At 39.6% G+C, this 17280-nt stretch overlaps 2 protein-coding genes across 5 annotated transcripts in view; one reads left to right on the forward strand and one right to left on the reverse strand.

The window, feature by feature from the left end:
• The window catches only part of LOC106086009 (phosphatidate cytidylyltransferase, photoreceptor-specific), a 43557-nt gene extending 29592 nt beyond the window's left edge, over positions 1–13965 (forward strand). For all 4 annotated transcript variants that reach the window (XM_059371061.1, XM_059371053.1, XM_059371059.1 and 1 more), the window contains 7 exons: positions 784–880; positions 940–1116; positions 1200–1392; positions 1471–1766; positions 1832–1963; positions 2030–2164; positions 6560–13965. In XM_059371061.1, coding sequence (XP_059227044.1) covers positions 784–880; positions 940–1116; positions 1200–1392; positions 1471–1766; positions 1832–1963; positions 2030–2164; positions 6560–6637 — 1108 coding nt within the window. In that variant the 3' untranslated portion in view covers positions 6638–13965. The remainder of the gene's footprint in view (positions 1–783; positions 881–939; positions 1117–1199; positions 1393–1470; positions 1767–1831; positions 1964–2029; positions 2165–6559) is intronic.
• Positions 1–15578, reverse strand: part of LOC106086256 (mucin-2) — a 177185-nt gene extending 161607 nt beyond the window's left edge. Inside the window, exon 1 of the mRNA XM_013250860.2 lies at positions 15500–15578. The gene's annotated coding sequence lies outside the window, so the exon portion shown is untranslated. The remainder of the gene's footprint in view (positions 1–15499) is intronic.
• Between the last annotated feature and the right edge of the window lie 1702 nt (positions 15579–17280).

Below are 17280 nucleotides of genomic sequence, written 5' to 3' on the forward strand. Positions count from 1 at the left end.
GGCATGCATTAAATCCCGGGAGAACGTTATTCTGAACACAAAAACCGACCTCAACTGACGCAGATCTCTCAACGAGAAGGCTGAACAGTTCAAAATTCACCTGTTCTGGGTGCCGGGCCACAGAGATACCCTACACATTCCAGGGATACTCTAATCTGTGGGTATGCCTCTAGCGACATGTAAGCTACGTTTTCAGGACCACGAATGAAAGATGGTCACAAAGAGGGGGCTGTGAGCATTCCAAAACTATGTGACCTAATCTAGACTTGAAGAGGTCTACTGCTTTGCTGTCATTGTGTCCGTCATGACAGGTCACTGCCTAATCGGAAACATGCTGACGTCTGAAGGTTGCCAGCAATGACTTTTGTAGATGCTGTGAGGACATCGAAGAAGAAGAGACTAAAGAACACCTTCTGTGTGTGTGTCCCGCACTAGCAGTCAGAAGGAGTTCCACATCAGACATTCCTGTCTGATTTGGAGGATGTGAACATTCGCAAGTTATTAGGCTTTTTAAAGCGATCTGGATGGTTCAACAGCAGGAACTTGGAGGCATCTTCCTTCTTCTGTTCCTGTGGTATCACAATAGACGAAAACGTCTAAGTGAGTCTGGTGGCAGAATGCCACTTAAACCTAACCTAACCTGTGGACGCGCCCGTTAGCTCACAGCTAAGATTCTCTTGACGTCAACGAACACCACACAGATCGGAACTCAATGTTCATGGCCTGAACATTGAGTTCCGATTTTATTTCTTAATCATTTTCTTGTTTATTTTCTATTTGTAGATGGAAAAATTGGGTTATACGAGGTATATTCACATGGATTATGATATGTGGTTTTTGCCTAATCATCTATGGAGGACCGTTGGCCTTGATGATTACGGTATGTTTCTATAAACAGTTCAAAAATTTCGATTTTAATTTTTCTTTCTTTTTTTGCAGACGCTATTGGTACAAGTAAAATGTTTCGAAGAAATCATTTCCATTGGTTATCATGTCTATCGTATTAATGGCCTACCCTGGTTCCGTAGTTTGTCATGGTACTTCCTTCTCACTTCCAATTACTTCTTCTATGGCGAAAATCTGGTTGACTATTTTGGAGTTGCCATTAACCGAGTGGTATGTGTGGCTAATAAGATTTTTTGCTTGATGTTCTTTGTGCATTAATCTCACCTCTGTTCTATGTTTGCTGCTCTTTATAGGAATACCTGAAATTTATGGTCACCTACCATCGTTTCCTTTCATTTGCCCTATATTGCATTGGCTTTGTTTGGTTCGTCTTATCGCTGGTCAAGAAGTACTATTTAAGACAGTTCAGTCTTTTTGCCTGGACCCATGTGTCCCTGTTGATTGTTGTCACCCAAAGTTATTTGATCATACAAAATATTTTTGAAGGTCAGTATTTTGCGGATAGTGTGAAAACTTCTTTTAAAATTTTTCTGATACACAAAACCAACTTTCTAATTTTTTCAGGTCTCATTTGGTTCATTGTTCCAGTTTCCATGATAGTGTGCAACGATGTTATGGCATATATGTTTGGGTTCTTCTTTGGCAAAACACCTCTGATTAAACTGAGCCCCAAGAAAACCTGGGAAGGTTTTATTGGTGGTGGTTTCGCCACGGTGATCTTTGGTCTTATTTTCTCATACATTTTGTGTAATTTCCAATATTTTGTATGCCCCATTGTATACTCGGAAGAATTGGGAAGCATGTCCATGAATTGTGAGCCCAGCTATTTGTTTACACCCCAGGAATACAGTTTGAGTGTGGTGAGTAAATCTCGAAAAAGCAAATTGGAAATTTCACTTACTTAATTTTTCCGTTTTTCTTGTAGTTTGGTATTGGAAAATCTTTCAGAATGTATCCCTTTGTATGGCATTCAATTTCATTGAGTTTGTTCAGTTCAATTATTGGTCCATTCGGTGGTTTCTTTGCTTCCGGCTTCAAGAGGGCATTTAAAATTAAGGTATTTAAAAATTTTGAGTTAATGTGCAAATGTAGGCGTTGCATATGACCCATACTATTGTTTCAGGACTTTGGTGATGTGATTCCCGGCCATGGTGGTATTATGGATCGTTTTGATTGCCAGTTTTTAATGGCCACATTTGTGAATGTATACATTTCTAGTTTCATAAGAACACCATCTCCAGCTAAGCTCTTAACACAGGTAAGTGCGCTTTTGTTTTTATAAAATTTTGTTTTATTTTGTTCTATTCGGACCATAAGCGAATTGAATATTGAAGAATATAGTAGTAGTCATTGGGTAATATTTCTAAAATTGAAATATGATGGTTACAGGTAATTTTTATACCCCCCATTATCATGGGATGGAATGGTGGACTAATGTTCCTATATTATTTATTACACATCGATGTGATGATCTGTTAGTAGTAGCTCTGCTTGCATTGAAAAGACAGTAAACATACAGTACATTTGAAAATATTGGGTTGCCCAAAAAGTAATGGCGGATTTTTCATATAGTCGGCGTTGACAAATTTTTTCACAACTTGTGACTCTGTAATTGCATTCTTTCTTCTGTCAGTTATCAGCTGTTACTTTTAGCTTGCTTTAGAAAAAAGTGTAAAAAAGTATATTTGATTAAAGTTCATTCTAAGTTTTATTAAAAATGCATTTACTTTCTTTTAAAAAATCCGCAATTACATTTTGGGCAACCATACATTATAAATTTAAATACAGTACATCGAAAAGGTTGATTTAAAAATACAGTACTTTTGTAATACAATACATTTAAAAGTACAGTACATTTGAAATTTCTGTTACTTTTTTACTGTAGACGTTTAACTTACAATAAAAAACAACAGTTGCACAGAATCGTGTGTACCACGGAAGCAGTGTAATTGTCACAAAAAAAGTAAAGCTAATAGACATGGCTGTCGAGCGTGTTAATGTGGCAATTGTATTATAAGGGCGCTTTCGCAATTAATACGATTCAAATACAACATACCAACGCACGGCCCTTGAAGCCATCACACCTAATATGGCTGAAAAGTCTTCTAACCAAAGATGAAACGCGTCCCATAGTGGTTGGTGGGTGTTGCAATTTCTGGCTTTCCTTTACCATTTGCAAAGAAAATCTCCGATCATTGAGCCCGCCTCGAAAGAGAAACAAACAGAAACACAGTTACAATTACTTTACTTAACAATGATATATTGATCTACTTATTTGCTTTACAACTTCTGTTTGCTGATACGTTTACAATACGCGTTCTCAGATAAGACGGACATGTGTTGCGTTACGCCACTGCGTTATATACCTTTTGCTGGCCAACCCGATGTTTCGTGAATACTCAATCTGGTAACTACGCGATAGGTCCTCTCTTGACCAGCTTTGGCAAAGACAAACACACATACATAACATGATCAAAGCTGGTCAGCTTTTGGCAAAACGCATACACGCAAACCCATACACTTACATCTATTGAACATTTAAGTTGGGGTGCAGCCAAACGAAAGAAACACAATAGACATTATTACGAGTAAGAGAATAACAACAAGGAACAACGAAGATATTGTAGGGAACAACAATCACAACAATGTATGATGACGTGTTCGTCTTGTTTTCATCATGGGAGAGGTACATCCCGGAGTACCTTCTCCGCACGCTTCTGGTCAGTGCCGGGATTGAAAAGACCCCGGACCCTGGTTCTGTTCGGTTTGCCAGAACCGCCTCCATCATCGATCGGTGTCGGTGAGATGTAACTCTCTGGCTTTACATAGCTACGGGAGTATAGTCATACTGAATATGTTGCAAGATGCTGTACGAACAGAAACAGCAGTGGATCACAAGCGTCGTCGTCGTTGCCTTCAGTGTCCTCATCGTCGGACTATGAGACCCCCCGATCTCTCTCGTGCGGCAATATACCCAACAGTAGCATCCCAGCCCCAATTTGCCACGCCAGTGCCGGGAAGTGTATCATTTTTACAACTCAACTGCAACGGTCTCTGTGGCAAGATCGACGAGATTGTGAATTTTATGAGTCGGAAGAACATATTGGTCGCAGCGATCCAGGAGACCAAGCAGACCAACACCTGCACAGTTGTCACGGATACAATGTGCTACGTAAGGATTGCTCAAGGAATGGAGGTGGGGGATTGGCCTTCTTGATACACCATTCAGTGCAATATAGACTCATCTCGCCTGAGCCTGGCGCTAGTGACCCCTACATGGAGTGCATGAAGATAGCAGTCAGGTCCGGTATTGCCAAGATATATCCAAACAACGTGTACATACCGCCGGTTGGTAGTTGTGTGCCAATTAATGACCAAGCTTACAACCCCGACATAAGTGGGTTACCATTTGGCCATAATCGTCTGGTTCTATGGGACTTTAATGGTTATCACATTTCATGGCATTCTCCTCTAGATAACAACCAGCGTGGCATGGCTTTGGTAGAGCAGATTGGAGGCTCCTCGTTTTGTACGATGAATGAGGCAGCTCGCCAGACATTTTCGTTGCATCCCCTGATCTCCTGAGTGACGTATTCTGGCAAGACGTCATCGCTTTGGGGTCTGACCACCTCCCCATAATTCTCACCATCGACCGACCACCTGACTTCATAACCTCTGAGCGCCGGACGTTTATCAACCAGAAAAAGACCGATTGCGCTGGCTTCAGATAGTACACCAATCGCCGCTTCAGTGAACTGCCACCCCCCTCGGATATGCTAGTTGCATATCCGATGGGGGTGGCGAGAGGAAATTCCGAGACATCCTAATGATGTCTCGCAGCTTTATGCCAGCCGGTCGATTGTTGAGTTGTAAAAATGATACACTTCGCTTTATACCAGCCGGTCGAATACCCCAAGTGCAGCCCAATTTCCTGGCACAGGCAGTGGTACTCGCAGACGAGTGTAATGCGATACGTTGTATGGACCCCACTGACATCAGAATCAGTGAGCTGAATCTGGAATTTGTGGTCGATTGTTGATTTGTTAAAATGATACACTTCGCTTTATACCAGCCGGTCGAATACCCCAAGTTCGGCCCAATTTCCTGGCACAGGCAGTGGTACTCGCAGACGAGCGTAATGGGATTAGTTGTATGGACCCCATTGACCCCAGAATCAGTGAGCTGAATCTGGAATTTGTGGCTTGAACACTTGGAGCAATGTAACTTGGGCATCGTTTGAGGCAAGTTGGGGTCTACTGTTAAGTCACTCACACGAAAGCCGGTAGACGGGATGACAGGACCTCAGTCACTTTTGGCGAAGTAACCGTGATTGATCCGAAGAGATGAGCCAGGTTGTTCAACCGGCAATTTATTGTGCATCCCGAGAAAGACAGGGCAGGGAGGAGAGCCATTCGCCGTATCCGTGGTCTTCGAGCCAATGGACATCTATCACAATTTGCCGCGGGCGAAGTTACGAATGTCGGCGCCAAATCATCCAAGGCGTTGGGCCCCGATGGAATCTCTACATTGATGCTGAAGAATCTGTATTTACCTAGAGTTTAGTACCTTACTATTGTTTCAACCTGTCTTTGAACACTCTTAAAGTTCCCGATGTCTGAAAAATGCGCAGAGTAATACCGCTACTGAAGCCTGGGAACGACCCGATTTTGTGGGGGAGTCGTACAGACTGATTTCCCTTTTCTCACCAGTAGCCAAGATGCTTGAGGGACTACTTCTCCCGACCCGAGTTTGGGGGAATCGTACAGACCGATCTCCCTTTTCTCACCAGTAGCCAAGATGCTTGAGGGACTACTCCACCCGACCCTCGTTGAAGAATTTGCATTCGCCGACCATCAGCATAAATTTCACCGCACACATTTGCCGTTTCTTCAATCAACCCTGGCCATGTGATAGAACGGTTCTCGTGGCACTGGACCTATCGAAGGCATTCGACAAGGTCAGCCATGCCAAACTATTTGAGGATATGGGATTATTTTTTAAGAAATCTTAGACGTTTTTTACTGTTGAACCTATGAGAGAGGAGCAAATCTTAAGTCCAAATTTCCCCAAATTTGAATAAAAAGGTTTTTTTTATGGCATTTGCACATTTGTGACATTCGGTCCTATAAAGTTTATGAGCTGAACATTATGTTCAATTCACATATAACTTTTGTGACCAAATTTCTCCGATCTGAAATATAATTTGAACATGGGGACTTCTGTTTCGACAAGCTTTTGGTAGGGGCTAATTCTGGTATTAGTTTGTATCACCTATCTATGACAAGTTCACTGCAATGCCGTTTTAAAAACGGGTCATATAGGTCTTCAAAAAATTGTTTTGGCATAGAGGTTTAAGTGTTTGGTTAAGCATTTTCTAGTTGTAGATGAATTCTTTAGCAAAAATATTAGGTGAGAAATTGCTATAAATTATCACTATAAGAGTACTGCTTTTCCACCTATTTTTAGCCAACGTTCCGCCGTCGGCCTTTTTTTATATGGAGTTTGACAGCATTCCGCTCAAAAATCTGAACGGAATACTCAGCTTAACAGGAGGTTTATTTCCATGAGAAATTAATGTTCCCTTTAGCTAACACAAACTTTATTTTGCCTACGAGAAACTCGTACTAACTTTTTTCTTCTTCTTTTTTTACAGATTTATAACCTCAAAATCGAACAACAATTTCAAATCTTGCAATCGCTTAAAGAGTCACTTGGTGATGTTTTAAATTAGTTTAATTTATTGCATTAACTATATGAATGGTTGCGAATATTGATTGAGGTCAATATATTTTTTATATTTAGCAGTGGCACTCGACTCTTTTTTTATTAATTTTATTTATTGTTTTTAATTAAGAGTTTTTTTTTCTTAAAATGCTATATTGTTGTTATTTTTTCGATGGACTAGCGCGTCGGTCTTATGATTAAACTATGCCTTAGACTCCAGGGCTAATTGAATCATAATTGTATTTGCATCTAGCCGAAGTAAGTTCTCTTTATTTAAGTTAAGCTAATTTAACAAGTTACTCACTTAGTTTGGTTTCTTTTTGTTTAATTTTATATATATATATATAATTTTTTTTTGTTTTACAAAAAAATAATAATAATTTACATAATTTTTCTTATGTAAAACAACTGCTAATGTGAGTGTAAATGTTTTCATGTACACATTTCTTTTAAATAGAATTTATTTAAATATTAGTCTATATATTTGTGACGCCGAAGAGGTTTTTCGAAGAGACTTTTATTGAGTTCAAACAAGAGAACGAGAGAGCAGAGAAAGAGCGAAGATGAAGAAAACTATTCCATTTATCAAACAAAGAACAAGAAAACATTCAAATTGTGTTGTAATGCCTCCCCGCCCCCCTCCCCTCACATGCAACACAACAAATAAAAAAAAAACAACACAGAACAAACATAATTTTTATTAAGTGATAAGTTTTTAAATGTAGCAATGATGATGGAAAGAACACCTAATACACCAAAAATTATAAATGAGAGAAGTAAAAATAAGTAAACAACAACATGCAAAACCAAGCAAACCAACTAACCAACCCAGTCCCTCCTTTGATAAGGTAACAAAAATTGCAAAAAATCAACAACAACAAACAATACAAAATAAGTGCATTCATGTTCAGCCTACCTATTCTTAATATACAACCAGGATTCACTAATCGAAGGTTAGGTCACTTGCGAAAACATAACGTGGACAGGCCCCATTAACAAATCTGCCGATTGAATATGACATCAAATAGGAGAAAACGTAAACAAAGAAAAAATGCAAATTTTGCCCATGAACCAATAATGCATGTAAAAAGAGAGCAAGTTGACATCCTCAATGCCAACAACTGTTAAAAATTAAAGAAAATTGTATGTCGACTGATCGCTTGGCTTTAATCTTATTCAGTGAATCCTGATATACAACCTAACATACATAAATCATTTTTAGTCTAATTTATGTTGTCGTTTTATTTTTTTTTAGTTTTTTTTTTTTTGTTAATTTAGTGCAATGTAGTTAATGAATTCTAACAAGTCAACTATATAAAATCCAAAGTGAATACTACCATATAACTAATTATATTTGAATAAGAAAAATGAATACAACACTGTGGTTCATATACATAAATAAAGAAAGTTATAATACAAAAGAAAAACAATGTGCTGTTTATAGGCAGTGGAATATTTCAAATGAATCGTAGAGTCTTGCAGCACCTATAAGCAAGGTGTCCTGTAGGCTACAATTACACTCACTAAGACATTTTAGGCCATTGGAATACGCTGATACTTAACTTTAATTGGCTATGACTAGAGATGGGCGATGGGTAAATACCCAAAAAGTAGTTACCCGGTAAAATGGGTAAATACCCGGGTATTTACCCATTTGTACCAAAAAGTTGGGTGTTTATAATTTTGCAGATATCGTGGGCATAAATCTCGGGACCGAGCCCCCCACCCATGATTTTGTCCAAAGATTTTATTCTAAACAAAAAATGTCATTAACTTTTCTTATAACGACAAAATTTCATATTTTTAGTGCCGCCTTAAAATTATTTTTTTTAAGGACGAAATTGCAATAAAACTCTTAGTAAAAATAAAATTTTAATACAATTTTTTTCTACAAAAAATTTAAAATTTCAGCGTTAAATTCTCTTATGACAAAACTTCAGCACGGCTCGCACCCCTTCGAAATTATGTTTTAAAGACAAAATTTCTTCTAAAGACAACATTTTTATAAAAAAAAAAATAGCTGACCCGGGTCCGCTCCGCTGCGCCTTCTTTTACTTTATATGGAACAAAATTTTCCTTGGAATATTTATTTTCGACAATTAAAGAGCTTTTAGTGAAAACGAATTTGATATCCTATTTTGGGGTCATGTGTTTGGGGGACGCCTCATCGTGTAAACTCCCCTAAACCAATGCTAATATGGGGTTTAAATAAATGGTATTTGAAAGAAGAGCACGATGCTGATATTTTTCAGGGCCAAGTGTCTGGGGGACCTGGGAAATAAAGTATTTTAAGAATGGAGATACCTTACATCCAAACTTAAATTCGTAGACTGATAAAGATCATATGGGATTCAGATAAAGCGACATACTATTTTCGTAGCATGGTAATAGTATGTCGCTTTATCTGAATCCCATATGATCTTTATTAGTCTACGAATTTAAGTTTGGATGTAAGGTGTACTCCATTCTTAAAATACTTTATTTCAGCCCGATATTCTCATGACAGACACTTGGCGCTGAAAAAATATCGTGCATCGTGCTCTTCTTTCAAATACCATTTACTTAAACCCCATATTACCATTGGTTTAGGGGAGTTTACAAGATGAGGCGTCCCCCAAACACATGAGCCCAAAATAGGATATCAAATTCGTTTTCTAATCTCATATACCTTTCTTTAGAGCCACACATTGGCATGGTTGAAAAATTTTTACCTTTTGGGGGGTGTTTTGGGGAAGGGATGATGCCCTTGGTCCTACATTTGAATATCAGATTCGTATTCTACTCCCAAAGTCCTTTATTTGAGCCCCATATTGCGATGGTCAGTAAAAAATTGCTGTTTGTGGGGTATTATGGGAAAGGGGTAGACCCCCAGAAAATTGGTCCCGAAAGTGGGTATCAATTCTTGCTCTACCCCCCAATACCTTTCATTTGAGCCAATGTGGACATGGTCGGTAAATATGCCCGATTTAGGGGTGTTTTGGGGATTGGGTTGGTCCCCCAAACACTAAGCCTGGAAAATATATCAGCAACGTGCGTGCTCTATTCTCATATATCTATATATCATTTATTTGAACCCCATATTGCCATTGCCCTTAAAATTGGATATCAAATTCGTTCTCTAATCTCATTTAAATTCCTTATTGCAAAAGTCAGCAAATATGTCCGGTTTGGAGTAATGGTCCTAAAAACTATAAATATTTAGTTCCATTCTCTTTAAGACCCAAATTGTCTTGGTGAGAAAATACGTCCTATTTGGGGGTTGTTATGGTGGTGGGACGTCCCCTAGACAATTGGTCCCTAATGTTGATATCAGATAAGTGGTCTACTCCCAAATACCTTTAATTTGAGCTCCACATTTCCATAGTCGGCAAAGATGACCGGTTTGGTGGGTTTTTGGGGGATGGGCGGCCACTCAGTGAGTTGGCCTTGAAAATATATATCGGATTCGTGTTCGCACTGTCTACTCACCTATATTTGTCCAGCTTCCTGATGTCTGCCTGCACACCGAAGATTTATTTCTCCTTTCCTATGCCTGTCCTTGCCTTTCTTTTATATGGTCATGCTCATGGCAACCTACTTCCAATTCACCACGGCAGCGCTAGTCCAAAACAAAATATTCTCTCCTGCGTATGTTCGCTGCTGCGGCTGACTGACTAGCCAGCGTGGAGTCGTTCAGTCTGGTAAAAATGAAATTTTTTATTCCACTAAGGAACAGTGGCAAACTTCATACCAATGAGTGCAGTCCGATTCATGTTTAGGTTCAATGATAAGGGCCCTCCTTTTTATAGCCGAGTCCGAACGGCGTGCCCCAATGCGACACCTCTTCGGAGAGAAGTTTTACATGGCATAGTACCTCACAAATGTTGCCAGCATCGGGAGGGAAAAATAAATTTTTTGATGGTCTCGCCAGAATTCGATCCCAGGCGTTCAGCGTCATAGGCGGACATGCTAACCTCTGCCATACGGTGGCCGTGGCTACGGTTTTGGATATAGCTGCCATATATCCCGATTTCCCGGTATAGTGTAATCAGCCTATCAAAGGAGCATTTTTCGTCCTATTTCGATGAAATTTGGCACAGTGAGTGCGGTTTAGATCGGATTATATTTGGACATAGCTGCCCTATAGACCGACCACCCGATCTCCCGATATATTATATTGAGGCCATAAAAGATCCATTTATTACCCGAATTCGATGAAACCCATTCCTGTCAAATGTGGCACAGATCGGACCATATTTCTATATAGCTGCCATATATACCGATCTCCCGGTATAGTGTAATCAGCCTATAAAAGGAGCATTTTTCATGCTATATCGATGAAATTTGGCACAGCGAGTTCCGGTATTCCTCTAAACCTTTTCGTTGAATATAATGCAGATCGGATATATAGCAGCCATATAGACCGATCTCTCGATATAGAGAGATCGGTCTAGCATATAGAGAGATCGGAGCATTTTTCATCCGATTTGGATGAAATTTAAAACAGTGCGATTTGATAGACCTCTACACTTGTTTGTTGAATATCGTCTAGATCGGACCATAGTTGGATATAGCTGCCATATAGACCGATCTCTCGATTTGGATTCAAACCATAGCCACCATGTTACTACTTTATGTGGCCTACCCGTTGTCAGGTTGAAGCTAAAAATTTTCCGGTCAGGCCTCGTAGCCAAAAGACTACTACTATTTGGACTCCAATGGGATTTGGAATAGAGGATGGGTAGAGGAATGGAGGATAGATAGAGGTTAAACAGTGCCGGAGATATCACTCCGCCTTGGGGAACTCCCTGTTTCACTCTACGGTGATAATTCGTGACCCAGCGTTCTAGGCCTGGCTGTAGGGACGTGTTGGCAATGTCTTCAAATAATTTGGCACGGCTGATAGCAGTGAGGATCGTCCTATCACTTCAATCCCATGGCGGACGATGGTACGCACCAAATTGACCCGATGAAATTTTCGTCGGCAAGGGTTGCTGCCCCAGTGTACGTATTCGTACTTTTTTTGTCATGGGAGAGGTACAGAGTGTGCCTTCTCCGCACGCTTCTGGTCCGTGCCGGGATTGAAAAGAACACTGGACCCTGGTTCTGTTCGGTTTGCCAGACCCGCCTCCCACATCATTCGGTATCGGTGAGGTGTAACCGTTGCATGGAGTGGGTACATTTCCGATCTTCGGCATCGTCGCCTTTTGCGTCCTCGTCACCGGAAAGCTCTTCTCCTTAATCTTAAGCTATTAGTCGAATATGGCATTTTATAGAAAAAATTTGCTCCTGGAGAGAAATGTGGCCACAACATGAAAGAAGATGGACGTCTCAAATTGGAGGGCGGACAGGAGAAAAGGAGCCAAGTCTCGGCTCCTTTTCTCCAAGTGCTCATCCATACTAGGAAACACTTTCAGTATCTCTAATATTTTGCAAGCACGAGGAGGGGGCTGATCTTGGATTGTTACTCAATCGATGAGGCGGCGACTTCAGAAGGACTACGATTCGAACACGTTTCCATGTACGAATGAAATAACCTCGTATGGGTAAGAATCGATTCAACATGATCTGTTATAGCCTTCCAAATTCTTTTACACATCTATCCAGTCATACCATCCATACTAGGTGACACTTTCAGTATCTCTAATATTTATAAACTTGCAGAAGGCACAATCATCTCCACCCTGAAAGCCTGTTCGTGGCATCACACACTTTCCAAGAATGTAAAGCAATTAAAATTTTGTTCTTAAGTGGCGGAATTTGGGGCTGTAAAAGTTGGGGTGTTCGACTAATATTTCGAAAACTTTTTAGTTTCAAACGTTTGTCTACCTAGACCGCTTGAGCAATCCTAGTATCTTCCGATTGTTTATATTCCACAAGTCTAAAAAAAATGTGAATTTTGTTTGCAAGTGAGGGACACGCATACAGCGCCTATGACTAAAGTCATCAGGAGACAAAGTCTTCAACACCCTCCACACTTGCAAATACAATTTGCGAAAACAAGATCGTCAAGTCACTTGCCGGCGTTACTAAGAATGTATGTCCATAGTGCCAAGGGGTGGATTAACAGCCTAATCCTTTTTTCAACCTAACCTAAGCTGAAGACTAGGAAACCTTATTGACCACATATAAACTATGATAAACTATACAGCCCCTATGTAGACTAGCCAACTGAACGACACGCAGTGGAGTAAGATTCAAACCTGCTAAAATTCTGCTATAATAATGGCGGTATGCGGTCTTCTCAGTTCTCATATGGACCAACTTTAACAGGAGACGAAGATCCAATATATTTCTAGACAATAGGAAGTATCAATTGGACTGTTTTCGCAGCAGCCAACCAAATCATCAGAAACCACCCTCCAAAGTCGTATATTATATCTTCATGGCCCTTAGCTAGAAGTTCTGCGCCAAACAAGAGAGGCTCTGCTTCAATTATGGTGTAAGACGGGTCAAAATAGCATTGACTTGGATATGCTAGGCGATGGAAGTGGTAAATCGCGGTAAAGATGTCTGGCGGACACATAGACCGATTTCAACAATATGAGACTTAAATGAAAGGTATAGCGAAGACCCATATACAAATATGGCATCAAAATTTGAAGATCTGTATTGTGGGCATGCAATTTGGTATATCTTGGTGGCCTGATCGTTGTAGCATGACCGGAATAACTTTATTAGTTCCCTGCAATTTTTAGGGATGAGAGTTTTCCAGCGCTCACTCTACTTTCTCTATCTACTGGCGAAGAAAGCGAGTTATCCTTGCAGTCTACTACACTACTACCTATAAATATCAACTTTTATTCTGTATTATACCCAACTTTTGTTCATATGAACCACAGTGTAAAAATTTAAACCAAAGCTAAAAAGAAACAAAGTTTTCACATTTTTGTCCATACATATTCACATCATTATAACAACAGCAAAAAAACCATTTTTATGAACATCTTATTAGAACAATTTTGAAATTAAAAAAAAGAAAAACATCTCCACTTAAGGAACAACATCTTTAAACTCTTTAATGTGTGGTTATAAAAATTTGTTAATTATGCGATTGGCAATTTTATTGATAGGGAAGACCGATGATAAAGAAACCAAAAGACCAGACTTACATACGAATACATAACTATTTATATATTGTTAAATTATAAAACAAAACTATTAAAAGAACCAGAAAGATACCGAACACTATATATGTATATTAAATGGTGATAATTAAAAAAATTATATAAAAAATATAAGATTGATAAGCTATTTTACGTTCTCTTAAAAAAAAAAACAAAAACTTAATGTCATGTGTAATTTAATGATATGAAAAAATAAAACAAACAAAAAAAACTACATGTGAATGTACAACGAAACTGTGTTTCAAATTTTTATGGAAAAAGAAATTCTATTTAAAGTACTACCTATTACGCAAACATTTTAAAGCCTTTGAGGAGTAGGCATCAGACCGTTAGAGTCTAAACCCAACCAAAGAGTCTGCGTCAAGTTGTTTTACATGCATTTTATATGGGAAAGCTAAAAACCGCCGCGTCTAGCGTCATGAGGCTGAAATAGATTCTATTCTATTTTGGCAGCGTCGCTCTCAAAATTCTCTTCTCTTATCAAATTTCTCTCCGATAATGTTGCCACATTTTCAAGAAAATTCGTTAGGTTGTTTGGTTTAAGTGGCAGTCTGCCATCAGATTCACTTAGACGTTTTCGTCCATTGTGATACCACAAGAACAGAAGAAGAAAGATGCCGCAATCCTATGGCAGCCGGTTGTACGCACCGGTGTGACCCGATGGAATCCTTCATCGGCAAGGGCTGCCGGCTTAGTGCACGTGTTCGTCTTTTTTCGTTGCGGAGTGCCTTCTCCGCAAGCTTCTGGTCCGTGCCGGGATTGAAAAGAACCCCCGAACCTGGTTCTGTTCGGTTTGCCAGAACCGCTTCCATCATTGGTCGGTGTCGGTGAGGTGTAACCGGTGCATGAAGTGGGTACATTTCCGATCTTGCTCTGGCCTCACTTCACTACGGGAGTATAGTCATACTGGCCATGTCGCAAGGTGCTGTGCGAACATAGCCAGCAGTGGGTCACAAGCGTCGTCGTCGTCGCCTTCTTGACCCCTCCCAATATTGCCATGATTGTGGATTTTATGAATCGGAAGAACATATTGGTCGCAGCGATCCAGGAGACAAAGCTGACCAACACCTGCAGCTTGCACAGTTGTCACGGATACAATGTGCTACGTAAGGATCGCCCAAGGAATGGAGGTGGGGAATTGGCCTTCGTGATACACCATTCCGTGCAATATAGACCCATCTCGCCTGAGCCTGGCACTAGTGACCCTACATGGTGTGCATGGGGATAGAAGTCAGGTCCGGTACTACCGAGTTAGACAACGAGTATATACCGCCGGTATATACAACGAGTACATACCGCCGGTTGGTAGATGTTTCCCAATTAATGGCCAGGCTTACAACCCCGACAGAGGTGGGATACTATCTGGCCATAATCGTCTGGTTCTAGGGGACCACCCGACTTCATAACCTCTGAGCGCCGGGCATTTATCAATCAGAAGAAGGCCGATTGGGCTGGCTTCAGAGAGTATACCAATTGCCGCTTCCGAGAGCAAATTCCGATACACCATTACCGCAGCAGCGGGTCGAATATCCCAAGTGCTGCCCAATTTCCCGGCGCAGGCAGTGGTACTCGCAGACGAGAGTGATGGGAATTGTTGTATGGACCCCACTAACCCATCAGCGAGCTGAATTTGAAAATAAACAGGGTAGTCAACGAACATAGGCGGAATTTGTGGCTGGAACACTTGGAGCAATTTAATGTAATAGAGCCTTAAGGTGGAATACACATGCGAAGATTGTAAATAAATGTAAGTTTTTTTTTACCTGTATTTGTGTTACTTTTCCTCCTTGGCTGTTTCATGTCATAGTTGTATTTTTTTTGTCCAGCTGAAACCAATTGGCATTGATTTTTTTTTTTAGTTTTAAATAAATTTGCATTTTTATTTATATTTTTAATAATTTTTTTTTTTAAATGAAGGCATTCTAATGTAAAAAACGATTATCTAAAAACCACTGCTTCAAGAAACTCATATTTCTTTAAAAAATCACTTGTTGGGGTAACTAAATAATGATTATATTCAGAGATATCAGCTGAGATTGTTTTCAATATCCTTGTGTGTCAATTTAGTGACTCGAGCGATAGAAAATGTTTGCAGGGATGTGGGCGCCCTAACACACACATTTGCTCAGACATCAAACAATTAACGGGAATATCATATGACAACACTACACTTTTTTTTTGTATATTTGTCACCAACAAAATTATCGAAACAATTTTTGAGATCCTTAAAGTATGTATATGGAAATCTTTAATGCTTCTTTCTAACTGTATTGAATTTTGATTTTACTCGAGACGGCAAATATGCCCATTATTTTTTCCAATGTGCCGACTCACATTAACACATAACTTATAATTGCACAACACACCGCATACAAATGCTCCTTGAACACTTTACGGCAATACCGTATGACGGCACTTGTCTTATTTGCTAGCAGCAAAATCACCAAAACAAATATTTTTCACACAACAGGGAGCCATTTTTCTCATTTTTAAACCTTTAAGCTTGAATGCTGCAAACTTTAATATTTTTTAGAAGCTGAATAGTTTTGTATTCCATTGCTTTAAAATTTTGCATCAGTAGTTTACCCGGAACAGCAAATACATTCATACACACACATATATTTTCTCCGAATGACAACTCGCACAACACATACAAAATACCTAAACGACGAAAACTTAACGGGGATATCATTTCACTTGGCACTCGATTCTCGAATTTGCACACAACTCGAATGAACTGCAAGAAAAGTTCATATTTTTATTTAAGCTATTTAAAGTTATGTTTTACTCAAATTTGATCATTTTCTTATATAAAAATGGCACAATATGGAACATTTATGAAAATAAACACCATAGCTAATAAAATGTCACAAATATTGGACAATTTCGTTGCCTTTTACACGGACGCGACCGATCGCGAAGAAATTTGGCAAAAAACTAAAGATTGTGGTATTGTGTGTGGCAAAGCAAAGGGTGTGGGTATTACACAAGCCAAATTGCGTGTCAATGTAACAGAGGAGAGAGAGAGAGAAAATCAGACAGAATAAAAGAGCTTATATGACAGCAAAAGGAAAATACGGATTGTTCTAGAGAAGGGCAATAACTAAGCAAAGCAATAAAAAAAACATTTTATTTCGAGGCAAAAAAACTTTAATAGAGTTGGAAAACAAAATACACACACTGTAAAACAACAAGCCGGTTGTACGCACCGGATTGAGCCGATGGAGTCCTTCATCGGAAAGGGCTGCCGCCTCTTTGTCTATTAACGGTATAGATGTTGAGCAATCAGAAGCTCTTGATGTTCAGTGCATGAAAATACAAAGACATGTCCGTTGGGCTAAACATGTGTTTGAAGTGTAAGAATTACTTCACTCCGTCTAATCTTCTTAACACCTACACCACTTTCATTAGGCCGAAAATGGAGTACAACTCACATGTATGGGCTGAAGCTTCCAAATCATCCCTGGAGCTACTGGACCGTGTACAGAGGACAGCGGTGGCGTTGATTGGGGTCAGTAGAGTATCCAACTCTTTTGGCCCCTGA

This window comes from Stomoxys calcitrans, chromosome 1, assembly GCF_963082655.1.
Source record: "Stomoxys calcitrans chromosome 1, idStoCalc2.1, whole genome shotgun sequence".
NCBI classification, from domain to species: domain Eukaryota; kingdom Metazoa; phylum Arthropoda; class Insecta; order Diptera; family Muscidae; genus Stomoxys; species Stomoxys calcitrans.